The sequence below is a fragment of the Sceloporus undulatus genome, chromosome 1 (genome assembly GCF_019175285.1).
Source record: "Sceloporus undulatus isolate JIND9_A2432 ecotype Alabama chromosome 1, SceUnd_v1.1, whole genome shotgun sequence".
In the NCBI taxonomy this organism is placed as follows: Eukaryota; Metazoa; Chordata; class Lepidosauria; order Squamata; family Phrynosomatidae; genus Sceloporus; species Sceloporus undulatus.
This window is the reverse complement of record NC_056522.1, coordinates 275,294,242-275,315,829: the sequence shown is the minus strand read 5'-3', so window position 1 is coordinate 275,315,829 and position 21,588 is coordinate 275,294,242. Positions and strand designations below refer to the sequence as shown.

The following is a 21,588-nucleotide window of genomic DNA, read 5'->3' as shown; positions in this document are numbered from 1 at the left end:
TGTGCCTTCAAGTTGTTTCCTACTTGTAGTGACCCTAAGGTGACTGTATCATGGGGTTTTCTTGGCAAGATTTGTTCGCAGGAGGTTTGCCATTGCCTTCCCCTGAGACTGAGAGCAGGAGACTTGCCCAAGATCACCCAGCGAGCGGGTTCCATAGCCGAGGAAGGGAATCGAACCCTGGCCTCTAGAGATGCAGCCCAACACTCAAACCACTATGCCATGCTGTCTCTCCTCTGCATGCTGCACACAAATACTCTGTTTCAGACACAAGGCTGACGACAAAAAAGAAAGAAAGAAAGGGTAATGTCACATTCTGACAGCTGAATCAATAGGTACCAAACACAAGTCTAAAGTGACTGTTATTCAGACCCATTCATTTCAGTGGGACCTATTCCCTAGTAATCATGCTTAAGGGTGCATCCGAGGAAAGAGAGCCAGCGCTGGAGCTGCCTCCTAGAAACCATCGCTGGTTCTGGGACACTGATATCTTCCGTGACTGAGAGGGCGGCTGGGGCAGAGCGTTTTTGGAAATGCCGTTTTATTATGATTTGCATTTCGTTGTTGTTTATGTCTTGTAATCCGCCTTGATTCCTCTGGGAATATAAGGCGGCATAGAAATAAAGTATATTATTATTATTATTGTTATTATTACTCTCCGGTTGACACCGCTTTAACTAGACTTCCATAGCATGGTGCCGAGGCAGTTAAAGCAGTGTCAAACCAGATTGCTGCTTCCTGAGTGACAAGACCATCGCCTGCTGAGAAAGCAGCCCTCCCTGCCGTTGTACAACGCTCCCACTTAGGCTCCTCCATCCCCGTGGCACAAGCCAGAGGCACACAGATCGTTCCTGGAAGTGTCCAGTTAGCATATTAAGCCACCATTTGCTATGGAATTCTGGGAGTTGGAGTTTGTTGTGGGCCCGGAGCGGAGCAAACTCCAACTCCCAGAATCCCATAGCCCTTGAGCCAGACAACAAGTTAAAGCGGGGCCAAACCGGGTTAATTCTCCAGAGCGGTGCGGGTGCCCCGGCCGCCCCCTGCCTACCTGGCCGTGGAGCTGGCTCTGGCGCCTCATGTAGACGTGGGGCTGCTCGGCGGCCAGCGAGTGGATGTTGCCGACGAGCGGGAGCCCCGCGGGGCCCGGAGGGAAGCCCACCGGCCGCCTCTGCTTCAGCAGCTGCCGCACCACCAGCGCCGCCAGGAGGGCGAAGGCCAGGAGGGCCAAGGAAGCGGCAGCGGCAGAGGCAGAGGCGGCGGCCCCGCTCTCCGCGCACATCCCGCCTCAGCCCCGGCGTCGCCTTCTGTCCTGAGTCTGACTCTGACAGCAGGCCCCGTCCGGCTCCTCGGTTCACTTTCCGCAGCCGGCCCCAGCGCCCCCATCCTGATAGGCCGACGGAGACGCCCGTCAACCGTCGCCGGCTCTGATTGGTCGCTCCTCCCTCCCAACGGCCGTTTTGGCCCCGCCCCCTCTTCTCGCGCCAGAGTTGAGTAGCGTCTCCTTCCTTTTCGCCGACAACAGTGGCCTCCAGTTCCACTGGACAAAATGGAGGAGGCTTCTCAAGGGATTTCCCTCCCTCCTCCTCCTCCTCCTCAGACGTTCATTCTTTAATCTTTATTAGCCATCCACAGATCAGACATCAGATAAACACCAGTCATGAGACATACAAATACAGTGCAACAAAATAAGAAAAACAGAATTGGCATCAAATTATGAAAAGCAAATATAATAATAATAATAATAATAATAATAATAATAATAATAATAATAATAATAATATATAATAATAATAATAATATAAATTAATATTATTAATTGGGAATCCAATTACAAAAGTTTACTCATCCAACGTGTGAAATTAAACATGCGAAATCATTATAAAATTTTATTAGAATACCATTATTTATTTATTTATTTTATTTACAGTATTTATACCCCGCCCTTCAGCCTTAAAGGCTCTCAGAGCGGCTTACAAGTATTATTATTTGTAATTAGACGGTTCTCCGCTGCCATTCCCTTCTCCTTTTCGGTCATGTCTTTTTAGATTGTAAGCCTGAGTGCAAGGAAATGACTAACAATTTGTAAGCTGCTCTGAGAGCCTTTCTGGCTGAAAGTATAAATAAATAAATAAATAAATAAATAAATAATAACTACAATCTAAATAAAGACGATAAAAAAGGAGCAAGGAATGGTGGTGGGGAAAGGGATCAGGTCCAGCAGCAGTTCTTCTCCCCCTCTGAGGCCTGGGCCAAGGCAGATGGACTGCAGGGAGGGCAATGGCATTGACCATTGCTGCTGCACAAAAGCTGGCCACTTTAGCTGTTACCTGATGGACACTGGTCTGCCAGAAAATAGGATACATACATAAAACTCATCGGTTTTTCCAGGAAAACATCTAGAATTGGATCAATAAAAATGTAATGGTAACCATTATAAAAAGGGCAATATAATAATACATGTCCTACTGCCCTGCCTAGACAGAAAGGCTGGAATGGAGGTCTTGGGAAGAAAGGAGGACCTCTCTGATCACTCTGAATGTGGGACATTTGAAGAAAATGGGAAACATCCCCTAATAAAAAGGTTTTTTTTTAAAAAAACCCAACTCACATGAATGTGAAATTCATGCTTCTTAGTGAGTGGTGCTCAAAATGGAGAGGGGATGGTTCGAATTCCTCCTGGACAGGAGTTTGAAGTGGAGGATGTGTCCTGGAAAAGGAGGACCTCAGGTCAGTCTAAATGTGGGACTTTTCAAGAAAAATGGAGGATCTGAACAAACCAAAGGTCAAAACACTCATATAGAAATGCTTCTTATAAGTCATGCTCAAAACGGAGGACGTTTTGGAATTCCTCCTGGACAGAAGGTAGAAATGGAGGATGTGTCCTGGAAAAGGAGGACCTCTGATCACCCTGCTGCCCCTTCCTTGTTTCCTTCCTCCTCCTTCCAGAGGCAGTTCTTCCCTTACTCCCTCCTGGGACACAGTTGGCTTTTTCTGGAGGCCTGCCCAATGAGCTACTTATATAACTTTGCTACAAACAAAGGGATTGGAATGGAGGTGGGGAAGCAAATCCAGGTCAGGAGCAAAGAGGGACTGGGTTCGCTTTCCTTGAAGACTCTTGAGAACAGTGGTGCAGTTATCATTGGGACTGCGTCTGTACTGCAGAATTAATGCAGTTTGTTGTCGCTTTTGCTGCCCTGGCTCCATCCTATGAGATCCTGGGATCTGTAGTTTGTTGTGGCACCAGAGCTTTCGGACAGAGAAGGCAAAATCTCTCACAAAACTACAGTTCCCAGAATTCCATAGCCTTGAGCCATAGCAGCTAAAGTGGTGTCATACTGCGTTAATTCTACAGTGCAGATGCAGCCTGTACCTTGGAGCCATGGTCCAGTGCTTCCCAACCCAGACCACTCACAGTCTACATAGCAAGCACATAAACAATGACTTACTATGACAGACTGCAAAACTCTATTACACACACACACACACACACACACACACAGATACCGCACCATGGTTTGAGTGTTTGACTATGACTCTAGAGATCAGGGTTTGATTCCCATCTCGGCCATGAAACCCACTGGGTGACCACGGGCAAGTCACATGCTCTCAGCCTCAAGGGAAGGCAGTGGCAAAACTCTGACCAAATTGCCATTAATTGGGAACGACTTGAAAGCATGTACCTCAGTTAACTAAAACGTGGGCCACACAGCCCTTTTGTGGCGTGGTGTTGTCATAGCTAGGGTTAGGGGCCACACGGCCATGAAACCCACTGGGTGACCATGGGAAAGTCACATGCTCTCAGCCTCAAGGGAAGGCAGTGGCAAAACTCTGACCAAATTGCCATTAATTGGGAACGACTTGAAAGCATGTACCTCAGTTAACTAAAACGTGGGCCACGCAGCCCTTTTGTGGCATGGTGTCGTCATAGCTAGGGTTAGGGGCCACACGGCCATGAAACCCACTGGGTGACCATGGGAAAGTCACATGCTCTCAGCCTCAAGGGAAGGCAGTGGCAAAACTCTGACCAAATTGCCTTTAATTGGGAACGACTTGAAAGCATGTACCTCAGTTAACTAAAACGTGGGCCACACAGCCCTTTTGTGGCGTGGTGTCGTCATAGCTAGGGTTAGGGGCCACACGGCAACCGCACGGTCCCTAACCCTAGCACGTACTGGCAGCGCCATAATGGCGGCGTCCTGTGTATATGGGTGCCACCATCATGATAATAATAATAATAATAATAATAATAATAATAATAATAATAATGATGATGTTTTATTTATATACCGCCCAATCACTGGGAATCCGAGCGGTTTACAACAGATGTAATGATGTAATGGATGCATAGCGGATGCAGAAAAAGAACCTCCTTTTTGCAAGTTCTTTTTCCTCCAGAGTGAATCCATGCGGTTTGGCGGCTATGGCTTCCCTCTGGAGGATAAAAGGCCACCAGCAGGCCACCCTTTTCAGGCAATCTGTCCCAGGCCAAAGACTCTAACAAAGAAGTTCGTTTTTACAGTCTTTGTGGCTATCCAGACCCTGGTTCTCTGTGTCCAGCCCCTGTCCTCTGGAAACTTTTTAGCAGCACCAACATGGGGATGATGGTGAAAGAAGGCCAGAGAAGCACAGATTGTTGGTGACAGGTTGCAAAAGCAGGTCTGCGGTAAACCCTGCAATAAAATTTGAGCTGGGAAAGAATGGGATTGTGCTATAGTTGAATCCTGCTGTAGCTGTGTGTGCTTGCCTACAGTCAAGATAAACAGCAGCTGCCTCCAGAACCCTTTCTATAAAGAAGAAGAACTTCTTACCCTGTCCGCCCCCATAAATGTGTTTAGTATCCAGTTGGTGAACTCCATTTTATTCATAACAGCATGAGGAGAGCCTTGCTTATTCAGAGTAAGGCAGCAGCCTCACACAATAACAACTCACTCTCTTCACATTCTTTAGCAACTGATATGGATGCATGGATGTGGTAATGGATTTGATTTATAGCCATACTAAACTCTCCCTCGCCACTCACTGATTTACTCCTGATATCCAGCCTATTTCCAGGTCAAGTGTGAAAACGTGTGCTATGTGCAAAATAATTCCTTCTAGTGTAGTTATCCACCAGTTTCAGTTCTGTTTCAACGCCTACAAATGGACTTATATGAGAATCTTCCCAGGACCCAAGAGGAACTACATCTGCTGGTTTTGGTCTGTCATCTCACTTCCTGGACTACTACTACTGCTAAAGCAACTGTGAAAGTTCTTTTGACTCATATCCTTTGACGGCAATCCTTCTTTTGCATGAGGGGGGGTAGGGGCAGGGAAGAGCACTCCAGTATGGAAACACAGCTGGGTGAGGATAGACAGCTCCTGGGCCTAAGTCTGCTAAGGGGCAGTTAGAGGCCAGCCGAAAGGCCTGAGGAGAAAATTGTCCCAGGAGTGGCAACTGCTTCAAAAGCTGGGGGGCTAAACTTGCCTTTGCAATTGCAAACAGGATGGTCTCTTCTGCCCTGGGAGTGCCAATCCAGCATAGGGGAAAGGTCCTGGATGTTTCACACTTCCTCTTACACACCCTTTCAGCCCCAGTCCTTGGGAAGGTGGAGAGCATGAACCGAGAGCTGATGGCTATGGATTTTATCACACTGGGAGTGGGGAATCGAAGGTTTAAAAAAGCATTTTCCCAAGGCAGTTGCGTGATAGAGGCAAAGATTTTTCACACACATCATGCTTAAAGAAGACTTATCCTGGGAAGAACAAGGAATGCTCCAGCAACAAATCATTCATACTGAGGATGGAGCAAGTTTGTTTTCTGCTGCTCCAGAAAATAGGACCTGGAGTAATGGATGCATACAACAGGAAAAGAGATTCCACCTCAACATTAAGAAGAACTTCCTGACAGTAAGGGCTGTTCGACAGTGGAACACACTCCCTCGGAGTGTGGTAGAGTCTCCTTCTTTGTAGGTCTTTAAACAGAGGCTGGATGGCAACCTGTCGGGGATGCTTTGATTGAGAGTTCCTGCATGGCAGGTGCTGGACTGGATGGCCCTTGTGGTCTCTTCCAACTCCACGATTCTATGATTCTATGACTTAGGGAGCTGGGGATGTTTAGCCTGGAGAAGAGATGGTTAAGAGGTGATATGATAGCCCTGTTTAAATATTTGAAGGGATCTCATATTGAGGAGGGAGCAAGCTTGTTTTCTGCTGCTCCAGAGAACAGGACCCAGAACAATGGATGTAAGCTACAGGAAAATTGATTTCACCTCAACATTAGGAGGAACTCCCAGTTTGACAATGGCACACACTTCCTTGGAGAGTGGTGGAGCCTCCTTCTTTGGAGGACTTTCAACAGAGGTTGGATGGCCATCTGTCAGGGGTGCTTTGATTTAGACTTCCTGCATGGCAGGGGGTTGGACTGGATGGCCCTTGAGGTTTCTTCCAAGTCTAGGATTCTATGATTCTATGAAATGGGTCAGAATGGCCTCAGGTATTACCTCTGGCATTATTCAATGCATATACCAGGGCCACCAACCACACTGGTCTCTATCTCCTTTGTCATATGTCTCACAAAGTGGGGGGAAATCATATTACTGTTTCTCAGTTTTACTTGTACAGAAATGTCTTTGGCTGCTCTAGAGTACTGCAAGCTTTACATAGGTGAAACAGTTCCAGAAATGGACCCTGAACTCTGAATCCATCATACTTGCATGAAACCAGCCATTGCTTCTGAGGACATTCCAGCCAGACTGCAAAAAAGATACTGTACATCGTCAACATAGACTTCTGACTAGTGCAACAGTGGGAGACTTGATGTTCCTCACTGGCAAAGCTCCCTACTCTGAATCATGGAGTCACTTTGGGGAGGGGAGGGGGTTATGAAGACTGACACTTATTCAAATATACAGCACCCTTTGGACTAGAACAGATACTGAATATTTGACACCACTTGGACTGTTGTTCAGACAGTTCATCAAAAAGGACCTGACAGAGAATGTGTGAAGGCCTCCATTTTGGCCTGGTTCTTCTCCCTCGATGCAGCCCAAGCCTATGAAGACTTTTGCTAACTTCATGTGCACTTATGAAAAGGGCACATGAAGTTAGCAAAAAACTGTTGAAAAACTATAGTGATGACTGGGTATGTATACAAGTGTCCCAAACCATGGCCTGCTATATATTCCTTTTCCTTGCCACTGGCCAACATGCCTCACTATGATCTTACGGATAGTAATATGCATCTGAGGAAGTAGGCTCGGTCTATGAAAGCTCATACTATCAACTTTTTTCTTTAAGTTAATCTTAAAGGCGTTACATGATCCCTTTACATACATGATTCTGATATTATTGATCACCCTAAATTATCAAACAGGGCATGGGTCTCCTACACTACTAACCCCTTAAACTGCTTCATTTCTGTAGTCAGAATCAAGGGTCACATGTTTTGCCCAAACTGCCAGGAAAGCAAAGTCTTTAAGGACTACAGTGCCTGTGATTTGTACATTAGGATGTCCTGTAGCTATTATCCAGACTTTAAAATACAGGGTTAGCACTGATTCAGTATGGGGCTGCATTTCAAATCATATGGCTTGTCCCAGATTGTGACCCTGTGGTCCTTACAGTTTTCAATAAAAACAAATTGTGTTTCCAAAATGAAACACAGCTTCCAGACATGGCTGGGAACCACCTTATTCCTAGCCCTTGAAAATGATAGGGTATACCCCAGAAACTCATTGTGCCCCTACATAATGCCCCAGACAGGATGGTCTAATTGATACTTTGATTCTCCACACTGACTAATAATTATTGATGGCTATCTCTTGCATAAATTTATCCAGTCACCTTTTAAAACCACCCAGGTTTGCAGCCATAACTACATCTTGTGTTAGCAAATTCCATAGTCCAGCTTTCCCCTGCGTGACTAAGTACTTCCTTTTGTCTGTCCTGAATTTTCTGCTGTTCGGCTTCAGTAAGTAGTACCTGTGGTCATGATGCTACAAGGATTCAAGTGAGTTGAAAATGCAAAAGTGTACATGCTTAGAATATTTATTTTTAATCAGGGTTGGCAAGCAGCGTATGTCAGGAAAGTAAAAGGAGCTGTGAGGCACAGAATGGGATGGGAAGGATGAGAAGTGGTATGTGCTTCACAACTGAAATGACGCACATAGTTGCCTAAGGGCAGCCCTATAAGACCACTGAATCCAAACTATAAAGGTATCTAGCTGTACTCCTGCTTGAGAGTTTCTGTCAAATGTCAGTAATTCTGTTCTTTCCTTTCATGATGTCACTCAGTTTTTATAAGAGTGTAAGAAAATATAAAAATGTGTTTGTTTCATTCTCAAAGTAAGAGTACGATGTAAAGAACAAGAGAAGCAAAATGTTTTTTAAAAAAATAATAGGGGTAATTAATGGTTTCGAAACATTGACTGTTGACAAACTTGAACCTATTCCTTGTTTTAGCTCTTTCTTCTGTGTGTTCCTGTTTGTGTGGTGTACAAACATTTGGGAACATTTTCTTCAGAGGCCATTTCCACTGAAGCCATGTGAGGTAACAGGAAAATTATTCTGCTTATGAGGATATGGATGCCTAAACACTCTGAAGGCACCAGGAAGCTAAGCAGGTTCAAGCATGGTTAGTACTTGGATGGGAGTCACCAATGAATACCAGGTGTTGTAGGCTATATTCCAGAGGAAGGAACTAGCAAAACCACCTCTGAGTATTCCTTGCTTAAACAAAATACCATGAAATTCAGGTGGTTGTCATAAGTTGACTGAGAGGTATAGAGAGGCAAATGATTGTGATTTTTTTCCTCCTGGAAACAAAGCATTTCCCCCAGAGTTTGCAGTACTGAGGTTAGAATTAAATTATTTCCTCCACATTGCAGATGTTACCAGTGCAGTGAAGGAATTCATTACAATCACAACTAACATTGAGACTCAGACATTTTTGAGAAGTTGTGTTCATATGGAGAAAGCTGTCAAATTCATTTGAGTTGTAGTACCTGAAAGTACTCATTGGTTGGTGACTACACCACATGAAATACTTTGCTTCTGTCGCTAAAATGTGGACTCTGCTGGAAATATCCCATAGGGTGTATAATCATGTCCATAAAACCTACTTTCCCCATATCCCACAACATCCAATATACCTTCTAGACTAGAAACATTACTTCTGGTTGCAAAAAAATCGGTGCTGGTGTATGTAGCCCATGTGAGTTGGGAACGCCAAAAATTGTCCTCCAGCACTTGGTATATGCCAGCCCCTGGTTTACAGCTGTGAACTAGGGTTACTTTCACATGATATAAAGATAGTACAATGCAGTCATGCAAACCTCTTACATAAATTTACAAATGAGAAAGAAACTTGCATAAGTGGGTGAAGGCAGAAGCACCTTCCCCTGTTGAATAAGCAGGCCAATTTTTCATTCAAAGCATGAGAAACTGTTTCATAAGTCTGTCAGCAAGTGATGTTCCAAGTAGATTTTATCTGGAAAATTAAATAAGTCATACTGATACTATCAGCAATATTTACTCTTAATTAAAAGTTCTGTGTGGCTTTTATTGCAAGAATTTCTGAACAGTAATTACCACAATCTTGGTATCGTGTTTTCTTTTGTTCTTTCTTTTTATTAACTTTTTGCATTCAGCAGTTGTGGAAATGGACTTTGGATGCTGCGTAAGAATCTTCAGCCCTCCGTTGTAGATTTTCAGGGGTCAACTTCTGCAGAAGAGCATTAACTCTTTGCATGCGGTTTTTCTAATTGCAGTAAGCAATTTCCAACAGTGTGCATATAGTTTAATTCATGTGCATGTAAATAAAGCAGTGGTTAGGAATGTACTATGAATATTGTTATTTTTATTATTATAATTATTATTTACTAATAGTAATATAATTAACTGCATTCAGCCTTGTTCGGTTCATTGTAAGGATAAAATGTTACTTATAAGCAAGACAAGGTAGAGCTATCTGGCTCTGGGGTTATATGCACATGGGTTCAGCCTGTGCTGAGTCCTACTTCTCACCAATTCTGTGCTGTTTGCAGAATGGTAGCTGTAATCCTCCTAAAGACAATGTTCAATACTTGAAACTCAGTATATTTTCCAGTGTGTAAATATTTGCATAGATTCACTGTTCTTAGGAATTTCTTTCATTAAACTGATACAGCCAATGCATTCTGACAGATTTTTATAGGAATGCCTACTATTGCACTTCAAGCTTTTTGCAAGACTCAGCCAATGTGGCATAGTGGTTTAACTACAGCTCTGGAGACCAAGGTGTGATTCCCAGCTTGGCAATCAAACCCACTGGTTGGCCTTGCTCAAGTCACATGCACTCAGCTTCAGAGGAAGGCAATGCCAAACATCTTCTGATCAAATCTTGCCAAGAAAACCCCACAATAGGTTTGCCTTAGGTTTGCTATAAGTCAGAAACAACTTGAAGGCACTCAGCAACAACAACAACAACAACAACAACAACAACATGAGGTTCAAGTGCTAAATATTCTTTTCAGCCTGGCGGATATATGCTACCCTCCAGATGTTATGGAGCTGGGACTTATAGCATTCCTCACCATTGACTAGGCAATGGGAGTTGGGGGATGGGATGGGATGGGATGATGGATGATGCTGGCTAGGAGTCCAAAAACATCTGCAAGGTTTCATGATTACCATCATAAAATTAGCCCTACATCCCTCCTAAGAGACCAAATATCATCTCCTTTCCCTCTAAACCAAAGATCCTAAACTGCATGCTACACATTTAATATAGTTTTGATGGTATGTATATTTAACCTTTACAACATGCACCAGATATGGCTGAATCAATAAGGTGTAAACAATAGCAATATTTATTAGCAATTTAAACACATGAATGTGCATCAGTGGACACTGCAGGAGACACAAACTGGTGTCTTATATTTACAACAAGAAAGTTTGTGATTGCTTTGTGTGCCATTTCCGTCAATGAATGTATTCCTAGGGTCATAACGAGGTTATTCCTTTGTGTAGTCTAGCAGCACTAAAACTTCAGAAATGTCTATACCTTCCTAAAAAAAAAAAAACCTGGTCCCTTTGTTTTGCAGATGTGTACATGAAGAAACCACACCTATAAGATTTTCCTCTGTCAGTGGCAGTAAGGCAGGTGTTGAAATGGCCAGTTGTACAACATTCCAGAAGGAACTGTAAGTGCTGTTACAGATGGTCCAGAATAATTGAATTTTGAACTAATGAAAGAACTGCATTTTTTAAAAAAGCAGAGTGATCTGTTCTGTACTACCACAATCTCCAAGTGCTTCTGGCTGAAACTGAAAGTATCACCTCAGTTTCCAGTAAAACCTGCATTCTTACAACAATGCCTGGCACATTTCTGGCTACTGTGAGGACAGAATACAGAGAAAAGAAATGGTTTCCAATTGGCAAGGAGATCAGGCAAGGTTGCATTTTATCATGGTATTTGTTCAACATGTATGCCAAAAATATCATACTTAAAGAAGAATTAGCCACAGAGGAAGGAGGTGTGAAAACTGAAGGGAAAAAAACAATTTAAGATATGCAGGTATCACCATACTACTAGCAGAAAATGTCTAGCTTTGGAATAACTATTTAAAAAGTCAAGGAAGAAAGTGCCATGGCAGGTTTACTGCTGAACATTAAGAAAAAAAAAATAATTCCCATAGATGGCCCACATAACTTTAAAGTGGAGAATTAAGACATTGAAATACCGGTAGGTTTGCCAGACCTTGGCTCGGTCATTAATCAGAATGGAGACTCCAGTCAAGAAATCAGAAGACGATGACTTGGAGGGACAGCTATGAAGGAAGGTCCTGAAGTGTAAAGATATATTGTTGATCACCAAAGTCAGGATTATCTGGACCATTGTATTTATAGTTGCTACGTATGGTTGTTAAAACTGGACAGTGAAGAAAGCTGATAGGAAGAGAACAGATTCGTTTGAGATATAGTGCAGAAGAAATGTTCCGTGGACTACTAAAAAGACAAAGAAATGAATTCTAGAGCAAGTCAAGCCTGAGCTCTCCCTAGAAGCCAAGATGACATAACTCAGGCTGTTGTATTTTGGCCATACCATGAGAAGGCATGACTCACTAGAAAAGTCAATAATGATTCGTAAGGGGAAAGGAAGCAGGAAGAGAGGAAGAGCATATTACAGGTGGATAGACTTAGTCAAGGAAGCCATGGTCCTGGATCTGGAAGACCTGGACAGGGCAGTTGATGATAAGGTGACTTGAAAGTTTCTCATTAATGAGCTCATCATAAATTGAAGTCAACTTGACAGCAGTTAACAATGATATACATAGATGAAATGTAATTAATAGTTAAGCGAGAGCAAGTTTGATTTTAAGGATTTTAGGAATGTTAGTACTTTTACTGAGGCAATCAGTTTCCCATGAACTAATAAAGACACAGTGTTCTCTTTGGGAACAAGCAGTACCAGGGAATTGAATGAGTAGCAAAATTCTGCACCTCCAGCTGCCATTTTCAGTAAGAGATCGTCATGTACCAATTGATATAGATATAGCCAAAACATTGTATCAAGGTGTAAGATTATGAAGGGAATTAAGCAAAGGCTTATACATTTCACATTTTATTTTGTGCTGAGCTGAGTTAAATATTAAACTCTTTAGTTGGAGATCATTTTGACTTTCATTTAAAGCTATCATTGAAGGCCCCCTTCAGTCATGCTTCTCCACTCTTGGAACAGGCCATTCTCAGATTTATCCTGATGAACTGTTTTGCAGCTTGGTATCATCTCCCTTATTGCCAGAGAAAGGGATAGTGAAGGGTTAGCAGGCAGTTCCTCTTTCAAGCTTCCCTGCCTACATAGATAGTTCCTAATAGGAGCCTTTGGCATTCCAGACAAGCAGAGTCACGTTAAATGGTTTCCCACATGAACAATTTAACATGAATACTTGCTTGGCTCAAAAGCTACAAATGTCTGCCTCTCTCTGACATTAAGGATGGAATTATTATTAAAAAATATGTTTCTTGAGTATGAGAAGAATCCCGAACTGATAAGAATCTTTGCCGTTTAGGACTTAATCTACACAGAATTCACATGTGGTTGGTTTTTTTTTTTTGCAAGAAACAGCATTTTCTGCAGAGAAAATGCTGATTTCTTAAACAACAACAACAACAAACCACCATGTATGAATTTTAGGTGGAGTAAGTCCCAGCTACAGCACTTTCTGTGCAGGAAACAGTGTTTTCTGTATAGAATATATTATTTATGAACAAAAAGAATGTGTTCTGAACAGAAAATGCTGCTTCCTACACAGAAAATGATGATTTTTCTGTAAAAAATGGTTGTTTGCTGTTAATTGCCCTTGAGTCAACCTTGATTCATGGCAACCCTGTGGATGAGACATTCCCCAAGATGCCCTGTCCTTAACTGCTATGCTGAAGTCCTGCAGGCTCAGGACCATGGTCTTCCTCTCTTTCTACTGCCTTCTCCCTTTCCTAGCCTTGAATCCCACTGTGGGAGAAAGGCAGGACATAAATCCTTGAAATAAAATAAAATAAATAAATAAATAAATAAATAAATAAATAGCATCATAGTCTTTTCTAATGTTTCATTTCTTCTCATGATATATCCAAAGTATGACAGCCTCAATTTAGTCATCTTGATTTCTTGGAAGAGTTCTTCTGGCTTGATCTGTTCTAGAATCCATTTGTTTGTCTTTTTGGCTGTGCACAGTATTCTCAGTATTCTTCTCCAGCACCACATCTCAGATGAATTGGTTTTCTTTTTATTGGCTTTCTTTACTGTCCAGCTCTCACATTAGTACATGGCGATGGGGAATACAATGGATTGGATGATCCTCACTTTAGCTTTCAGAGTTATGTCTCTACACCGTGTCTCAATTTAGCAAATAATAAGTCCCAAAGTACAATCAGTCTTTGAAACCTGTGCAGTTTTAAAATATTTTCTCACAGTCAGAAGAAAATGCTAAAATTACTTGTTGCTTTCCTTGAAAAGAGTGAATAATTAAATCATTATCAGTCAGTCATGCCCTTCTTCTCATAGTATTTTATGCATAGAAGGCTCTGCCAAGTTGAGATGTTCTGTATGTCAGTCTTCTTGAAACACATGCCCTTGGGTTGTGTTGGATTACAACTCCTGGCACTGAATATACCCAGAATCTTGTCTGATTTTAGAAGTTAAACAGGGTCACTCCTGGTTAGTATTTGGATGGGAGACCACAAGGGAATACCAGGGATCTTCAAGTAAGGCTAGGAAACAATAGAGCCTGAAAATCTGTGGAGTTGTTGCTGCCAGTCATGTTCTCCTTGCATATCTGTTTTGCTGGTGGCATATCTCAAGCTCTACCAGGGTAGTGGGGTTTAGTTTTGCAAGATGGCAGACCATAAACATAAAGAGGTGAATAGGCACATGCTCTCTGTGTGCAAGGAAGTACAGAACAGTCAACCCAATGTGATTTCCCAAGTACCACACTGCAAAGAGAGCCTCCACAGATAGCAGAGACTTTACTCCGCATACAGACAGCAGAAGAAAAAAATGACAGATCACTCAAAATTAAGGCAACTAAAGAGAACTAAAATGATTTCCTAATCTCTATTTACTTATGAACATTCCCACATGTTACAAGGTACATGATTTCTCCCATTAGGGATATAACAGGATAACAATGAATACATTGAAGGCTATGGAGAAAAGTCAATGAAGGAGAAAAAGATAAGCTGAATCATACCTTCGGGTGAGTGAAGCTCAAGAACTGCGAGAGAGGAATGTTGAACTAGGATTAAAATAGATGCAGGGGCATAAGGAAGAGTCAAAGTGTGTGGGGCGGGGGCGGGGGCGGGGGAGAAATTCAGAAAGTAAAAGGAATTGAGTATAATGATGTGAAGGTTGTGTTCACTAAAAAGAGAGCTGATAATTAATGTAGGCAGAATGAAACAATATCCAGAAGTATAAGTCATTTTATATGGAACACAATGGTAGCTAGGCCATGTTGTAGGAAGAATATGAGAAGGATCCTGCTGGATCAGGCCTAAGTATCTAGCACAAAGTTCTGTAGAAACATGCCCAACAAATTGGCTATGAGAAGCTGACCAGAAGGGCACTCATGCATCTGAGCCCTCTGTAAAATAAGTTTTTTTCCTAATGTAGTGAAATTCTACCTCTTGTGATTCAGGAAAACCACAGAGAACATAATATGTCTACAACCGCTGTGGCTCTGTGAAAATTGAAGAAGGAAGAGGAAGAAGGGTTAGTAAATGTTTTTCAACTGAATTGCTCAACTAGATAGTCAGGAATTACGTGAAACAATGAAGGAAGGAAAATGACATTGTACAATGAATCAGTTTATCCAAAGACATTGGCCAGTTTTTGTGGGTAGACTGTGCTAGTGCCTATGCTTTCCCCAGAATTGCACAGTGATGTCAAAGGAAGGCAGAGAAAGGCCCTTTCACGCTACACTGTTACAGCACTTTGATTCCACTTTAACTGCTATGTCTGTGTCCCATGGAATCTTGGGGTTTGTAGTTTTGGGAAGCACTAGAGCTCTCTGGATGAGAATTCTAAAATACCACTTCCCTAGCCTGCAAAGTCCAGGATTCTACAGAATGGAACCATGGCACTTAAAGTGGAATCATAGTGTGATAACTGCATGGCCAATTTCTCCAATTCCTACATCCCTTATGGCCACAGTGTTCATGGCCTTTTTTTCCCTGACTATATACACCAATATAGTTATACTGGTGTATTGCACTAACAGGATTCTGTTTCATTTACTGGTAGTAGGGGTAAATACCAGGCCTGTATACCCTACCATCATGCTGGCTCTCAAAAAATATCCTGACCATTATATATGGTGTTTTCATCTGAACAAAATTGAGCTTCAGAGTACTGAACAATCTGATAAACAAGAAAATATGCTTTCTTTTTTAAAGAAAAGTGATGTAACTTCATCAGGTGAACTGCTTTCAACAAAATATAATTAAGGACAGTGAGACCTCACACCATCTAACAATATTTGAGAACTCGTGTGTTTCATCACAACACATCAAAGGGTTGTCAGCTAAAATTTATACTTGGTTCATAGAAAAGATTTATGGTAACGGCCTTGCTCACAAAAGAGGCTGAGAATTAGATCTAATTCAAGACTTGGATTGGCAGAAAATCTGGGATTCCCCTCCTTTTAAGACAAAATCATCCTTCATTAGGAAATCCACCTTGAAGTTAATCCACAAATGGTACTTCACCCCTGTCCAAATTGCAAGAATCACTAACAGCACAACTACTAGGTGCTGGAGAGGATGTAGGGACAAGGCCACGTACCTAAACATGTGGATGGAATGTGCCATAGTCAGACAATTCTGGTTGGCGGTTATTTCAGTAATCTCAGAAATTACAAAAGAGGACATCACACCTTGTCCACGTCTTTTATTGCTTTCACTCTTTTTGAATGTGAGCAGAAATTTGAAACATAAAACACTAATCAGTTTTTTCATGGCAGCAATCAGGGTTGAAATTGCTAAAATTTGGAAAACTGGTAATTTCTCCATAGAAAAACTGGTGGTGTCATGTATGGGATGTACTGTTAATGGAAAAGTTGGTTACAAGATCAAAAGTTCTAAAAAATGAGACATTTTGTAAATCTTTCAAAGAGACCTGATTCCTTTTCATGGACTATGTTGACAACAGCAGCAAATGTCCAAACCCACCAGCCCATCACTTGGGTTTCTTGGAGGACATTATATAAGAGGTTTCATAAAGTAATTATTCTCTGAGACATAATAGAAGAGCTTTAATTTCTCCTTCTAACTTTTATTTTGGCCTTTGAAACACCGCTTCTACAGTTTATTTTGTTGTTTGTTGGTGGAATTGCCAAGTTTGTTCTTATTCAATTCATATATATTGTCTTGATTGATCTTCTCCAATAAAATTATTTTATACATATATAAAAATATGCTGTAACCCTCAGTCAATATCTGTTGTGTAATGACTGTGGCTGGAACAAAAATAGACACACTGGGCAGGAAGTTGAAGCTGTGAAGCAAAAAGCAAGGCATACATTCTTCTCCAAGAATGCTAAATCATATCCTTAGCATTTCCATGGACTTCTGTGATTCATCAGAACTATCCTTTGGGCCCCACACTGTGAGAAAAGTGGAAAACTAAATTGACTACACCACCATGTAGTCATGAGCCAACAGTGTGATGATACAGCAAAGAAGGTTAATCCTATTTTAGTCTGCATTAACAGAAGCATAGTTTCCAAGTCAGGGGAAGTACTGTAATAGTCCCACTATACTCTTTGTTGGTCAGGCTTCATCTGGACTATCACATTCAGTTCTTGGTGCCTCATTTCAAGGATATAGACAAGTTTGAATTGGTTCAGAGCAGGCCAACAAACATGATAAGAGGTATGGAGAACAAAACAGAAAAGGATGAAGGAGCTGGGCATGTTCAGCTTGGTGAAGACATGATTTTAAATACCCCATGGGCTGTCACAGAGAGTAATAATATAATATTAAAAAAACTTTATTTATATCCCGCCCCTCTATACAGGACAATCGGGGGCAGGTTACAGATTAAAACTTCATACAAAAACACAATATCCCCGCTTCCCTCCATCCCCTAAAACAAGAAATAAGGAGAGGGCAGGCCTGTTCTATGCTGCCCCAGAGGGTAGAACCAGTTTTAAGTTACAGGAGGGTAGATTTTGACTGAGCATTGGAAAGAGCTTCTTGAAAGTAAGAGCGGTTTGGCAATAGAGCCAATTGCCTAGAGAGGTGCTCTGGTGTCCTTCTCTGGATGTCTTCAAAAAGAGGCTGGACAGCTACCGGCTGTGGATACTTAAGCTGGAGATCCTGCACTGAGCAGAGGGTTGGACTCAGTGGCCCATGTCACCCAAAATGCCAGGGCCCTGAGAGGGTGGCCACAATCAATATTTAATTGGGAAATTTTATTAGCTCAATTAAAGCTGCTGAGAGGGCTTGGGAACTAAAAGCAGGGATCACACACACACACACGCACACACTGGTTTTGAGAAACAGAACTCCAGAATGCAAGCTCCAAATGTATTTTTATTTGTAAAAGGGAATCACCGCTCACACAAAAACATTCTCACAAGAACTAACTATATAAAAGGTGATAACAGACAGTGACTTTAGATACTGCAGTGGGTAATACTGTATAGATTCTAGAAGCGGGGCTCCACCTGGGGACACTGTGAAGTGAAATGGCTCAGTAGCTGCCAGCAATGCTGAGGAGTCAAGAGAGATACTGACAGAGGACCTTATCGCATTAACAAATAAGCCAGTTTACCTCTTCCGGCTTGAATTCAGGATCCAGGATGCCCCTGGATGTTATATCTAAATTGCCAATCTAGGCAGGATGTTGCCACTCGGATGCATCCCAGGTCAAAGCCTAGCTCAGCCAACACTTTTTCAAAGCTGGGGAGCTTCCGACTTCAAAAATTGGCTGGCTGAGTGAGCCTTCCACCTGGGATGCATCTGGATGGCAGCATCCCATCTAGATCAGTGGCAATTTAGGTATGATAACATCCAGGGGCATCCCAGATCCTGAATTCAAGCCAGAAGAGATAAGCCAGTTTATTTGTTAATGCGATTAGCTCCAGAGTGTCTGTCTGAATCTCAAACAAGACCAAACTGGGGATGCCTTGGCAGGCATATTTATAGGGCAAAATGTATCCCAGGGCAGATTTGGGGATTAAAATGAAGTCTCTAGGAGAGAAAAATGAGAAGGGAACTTGTTGTAAATGACTGGACAATGATGTTCAAATGTCTCTGGACAATGGAGTATCTCCTCCAAAGGGAAGTATATTTGGGTTTCTGTTTATTTGTAAGCAGAAGATCTATTGCCCACCATCACCTCTATCAATGAAAGAATTATGCAGATTCTGATCGTGATTGATCTATCCTGGCTATGTGCTCTTGAGCTTCCCCATGCTGAGCCAGTCAGATCTCCTCATAGAGCCATAGATGTCCTAATGTGGCATGGCTAGTTTCCTGCACTGGTGGTGCCTCCTCCTCCTCCTCTGCATGCCTCAAACATCCCTTTTGCTATCAAGATGATATTGAAAATTAGAAGGTGTGAAGAGTGTCAGACTTTGGAGTAACAACCATGAGCCCCCTTCCAACTCTATGATTGTATGTACTACAGGTGTGCATTTAAAAACATAATGTATAAATGGGACAAACACTTGTTTGCTAAAATATGTTTTTCATATGCTTCCGAAAGTTGTGTTTGACAAGGGATCTCTGATGAAAGCATACTGGGTGGCAAACACAAGAGCTTGTAAATGCAGTCTTTCATTTACCAGAAACAATCTCTACTCAGTTCAGTGGCTTCGTTCCCAACTGCTGTCTTACAAATGCCCCCTACACACTGAGTAAACTGCACTGAACTTCTAAGCATACCATGTATACCAGAACATGCAACATGAGTTTCCATACATGCACTGCAAGCACCCATCTAACTGTTAATCCAGTCCAGCTTCCTCAAGTGAAATAGATTTAAATGCCAGACTTAAAACAAAAAGCTGAAGAAAGGTGGATGTGCACTTTTAATCCTTAGAGCTCTTCTTTGCTATGACATCATTTAGAAGACAGATTTTTTAAAATCCACTCATTATGGCTTCTTTGGAAAAAGAGTACATCTTTTTTTTTTTAAACGCTGTCCCTGTTATTCTGGCAATAAAAAAACCCGAGAAACTCTCAACAGAGGAAGCTTTGGATAAGGAGGGGAGGGGAGGAGGACAGGGTTAAGAAAGCCTCTGCAGATTCAATCCAGACACGATGATGCTCCCATGAATCTGCAGAGGCTTTCTTGAACCGAGATGCAATTTGTGCCAAGAGACGGGGGCAAATCTGAGTCTTTCCAAGGCATGCTTCCAACAGAGCAGACCCCACCTTCTCTCCCCTTCCTTACATATGGAAGCCCCTCCAGCTCTTCCCGGGAGACTGCTTAACCTTTCTGCACAATGTGGACCCTGCCCTTCCCCTGCTCCTGCCTTTATTGCTGATGCTTATGATTGCTTATGACCCCGCTGCACTGAAGCCAGGGGTTCAGGTTGCAATGCTAAACACCTGCTATGGGGAGGAAAACCCCTTGAACCCCATTGGGTCAGAGGTCTCCCTGGATGAACCAAGCATCCCTAGCCTTTGCAGGCTTGATCGGGACCTCAGCTGTGAAAGCCATATTTTAGTTGATCCGCTGATTTAGGAGAAAACCCCAAAGAGCTAGAGAGCATATGTGGGCTGCATCCACGCTGGAGAGATAACCCGGTTTGGCACCACTTTAACTGCCCTGGCTCAAGGCTATGGAATTCTGGGAGTTAGAGTTTGTTGTGGGCCAACCAAAACGCACCGTGACATGTTGCAAGCTTTCGAAGTCACCCTGGCTTCTTCATCAGGCAAAAGGGAGAAAGAAACGGAAGATATTTGACACTAGCACCCGGTGACTTTGCGTTTTGTTTTGTAACGGGTGAGGAACGGCGTGGAAACCTCTCTCTCGTTAGTCCTTCAAAAGGGGGGGGGGCAGGGACGCCCCAAATCTAATTACTTTGGGATTTTTGTTAAAGTTTCTTGCACTAGAGGTGGAGCCCTTTACTCGGAAGCAAATCTGACTGTGTGCCATGGGACTTCTCGCCAAGAAAGTGGGCACAAAGGATGTGGCCGCAAAGGTGAGGCGTCGGGATCCTATCTAGACGGGCTCAGAAGTCACTGGTCCAGTCTGAGACCGCTGTAACTGCCCTGGCTCAGTGCTAGGAAATCCTGGGGATTGCAGTTTATTGTGACACTAGAGCTGTCTGGCAGAGGAGGCGACATGTCTCACAAAACTACAGTTCCCAGAATCCCCCAGCATCGAGCCACTGCGTTAAAACAGTCTCAAATTGGATTATTTCTGCAGTGTACTTGTTAAGCAGACGCATAGAAAATTCGATTGGATTGAGCCTGAAATAAGCGTGTCTAGTTCTGCGGCTCTAAACAAGTGGCATCTACAACGCATCTGTCCCTTTGCGTTTAACAACTGGGAGTAAAACACAAAAGGTTGTTGTTGGAGTCCTCCAGCGCTCGCCTAGACAGCTCACTCTCTCTCTTTCCACTTCACTTTTTTGGAGAAGGATTGCTCCCAGCAGAACAGAGGAAGGGACTGCAGTTTTACTCGCCAAAATAATCGCTTTCCTTCCAGGAGTTTCCAAAAAGACAGCATTCGTGTCGAGAAGAGAAGAGAAGAGAAGAGAAGAGGAGGAACCAGTTGTAGCATCTTTAAAACCATCTTATTTATTTCAGAATGAGCTTTCATGGGTCTCAATCTCTCCTTTCAGATGCGTTGAGGGGATTCACCCCGCCTCCATTTTCCTAGTCATTGAGGTCCAAAACATACTGTAGAAATAATCCAGTTTGAGACCTCTTTAACTGCCCTGGCTCAATGCTAGGGAATTCTGGGAATTGTGGTTTCGTGGGACATTTAGCCTTCTCTGTCAGAGAGCTCTGGTGCCACAATAAACTACAATTTCCAGGATCCCCCAGCACTGAGTCAAGGCAGTTAAAGCAGTCTCGAGCTGGATTATTTCTGCAATGTGGTTTGGACCTTAGTCATCTCAC

General features: G+C 42.6%; 1 protein-coding gene across 4 annotated transcripts in view; it reads right to left on the bottom strand.

Annotated features, from left to right (window-relative positions):
* The window catches only part of LOC121918991 (vitamin D 25-hydroxylase), a 40,377-nt gene extending 39,025 nt beyond the window's left edge, over positions 1 to 1,352 (bottom strand). For all 4 annotated transcript variants that reach the window (XM_042445134.1, XM_042445135.1, XM_042445133.1 and 1 more), the window contains exon 1: positions 1,046 to 1,352. In XM_042445134.1, the coding sequence (XP_042301068.1) occupies positions 1,046 to 1,276 (231 nt within the window). In that variant the 5' untranslated portion in view covers positions 1,277 to 1,352. The remainder of the gene's footprint in view (positions 1 to 1,045) is intronic.
* Positions 1,353 to 21,588: the final 20,236 nt, after the last annotated feature.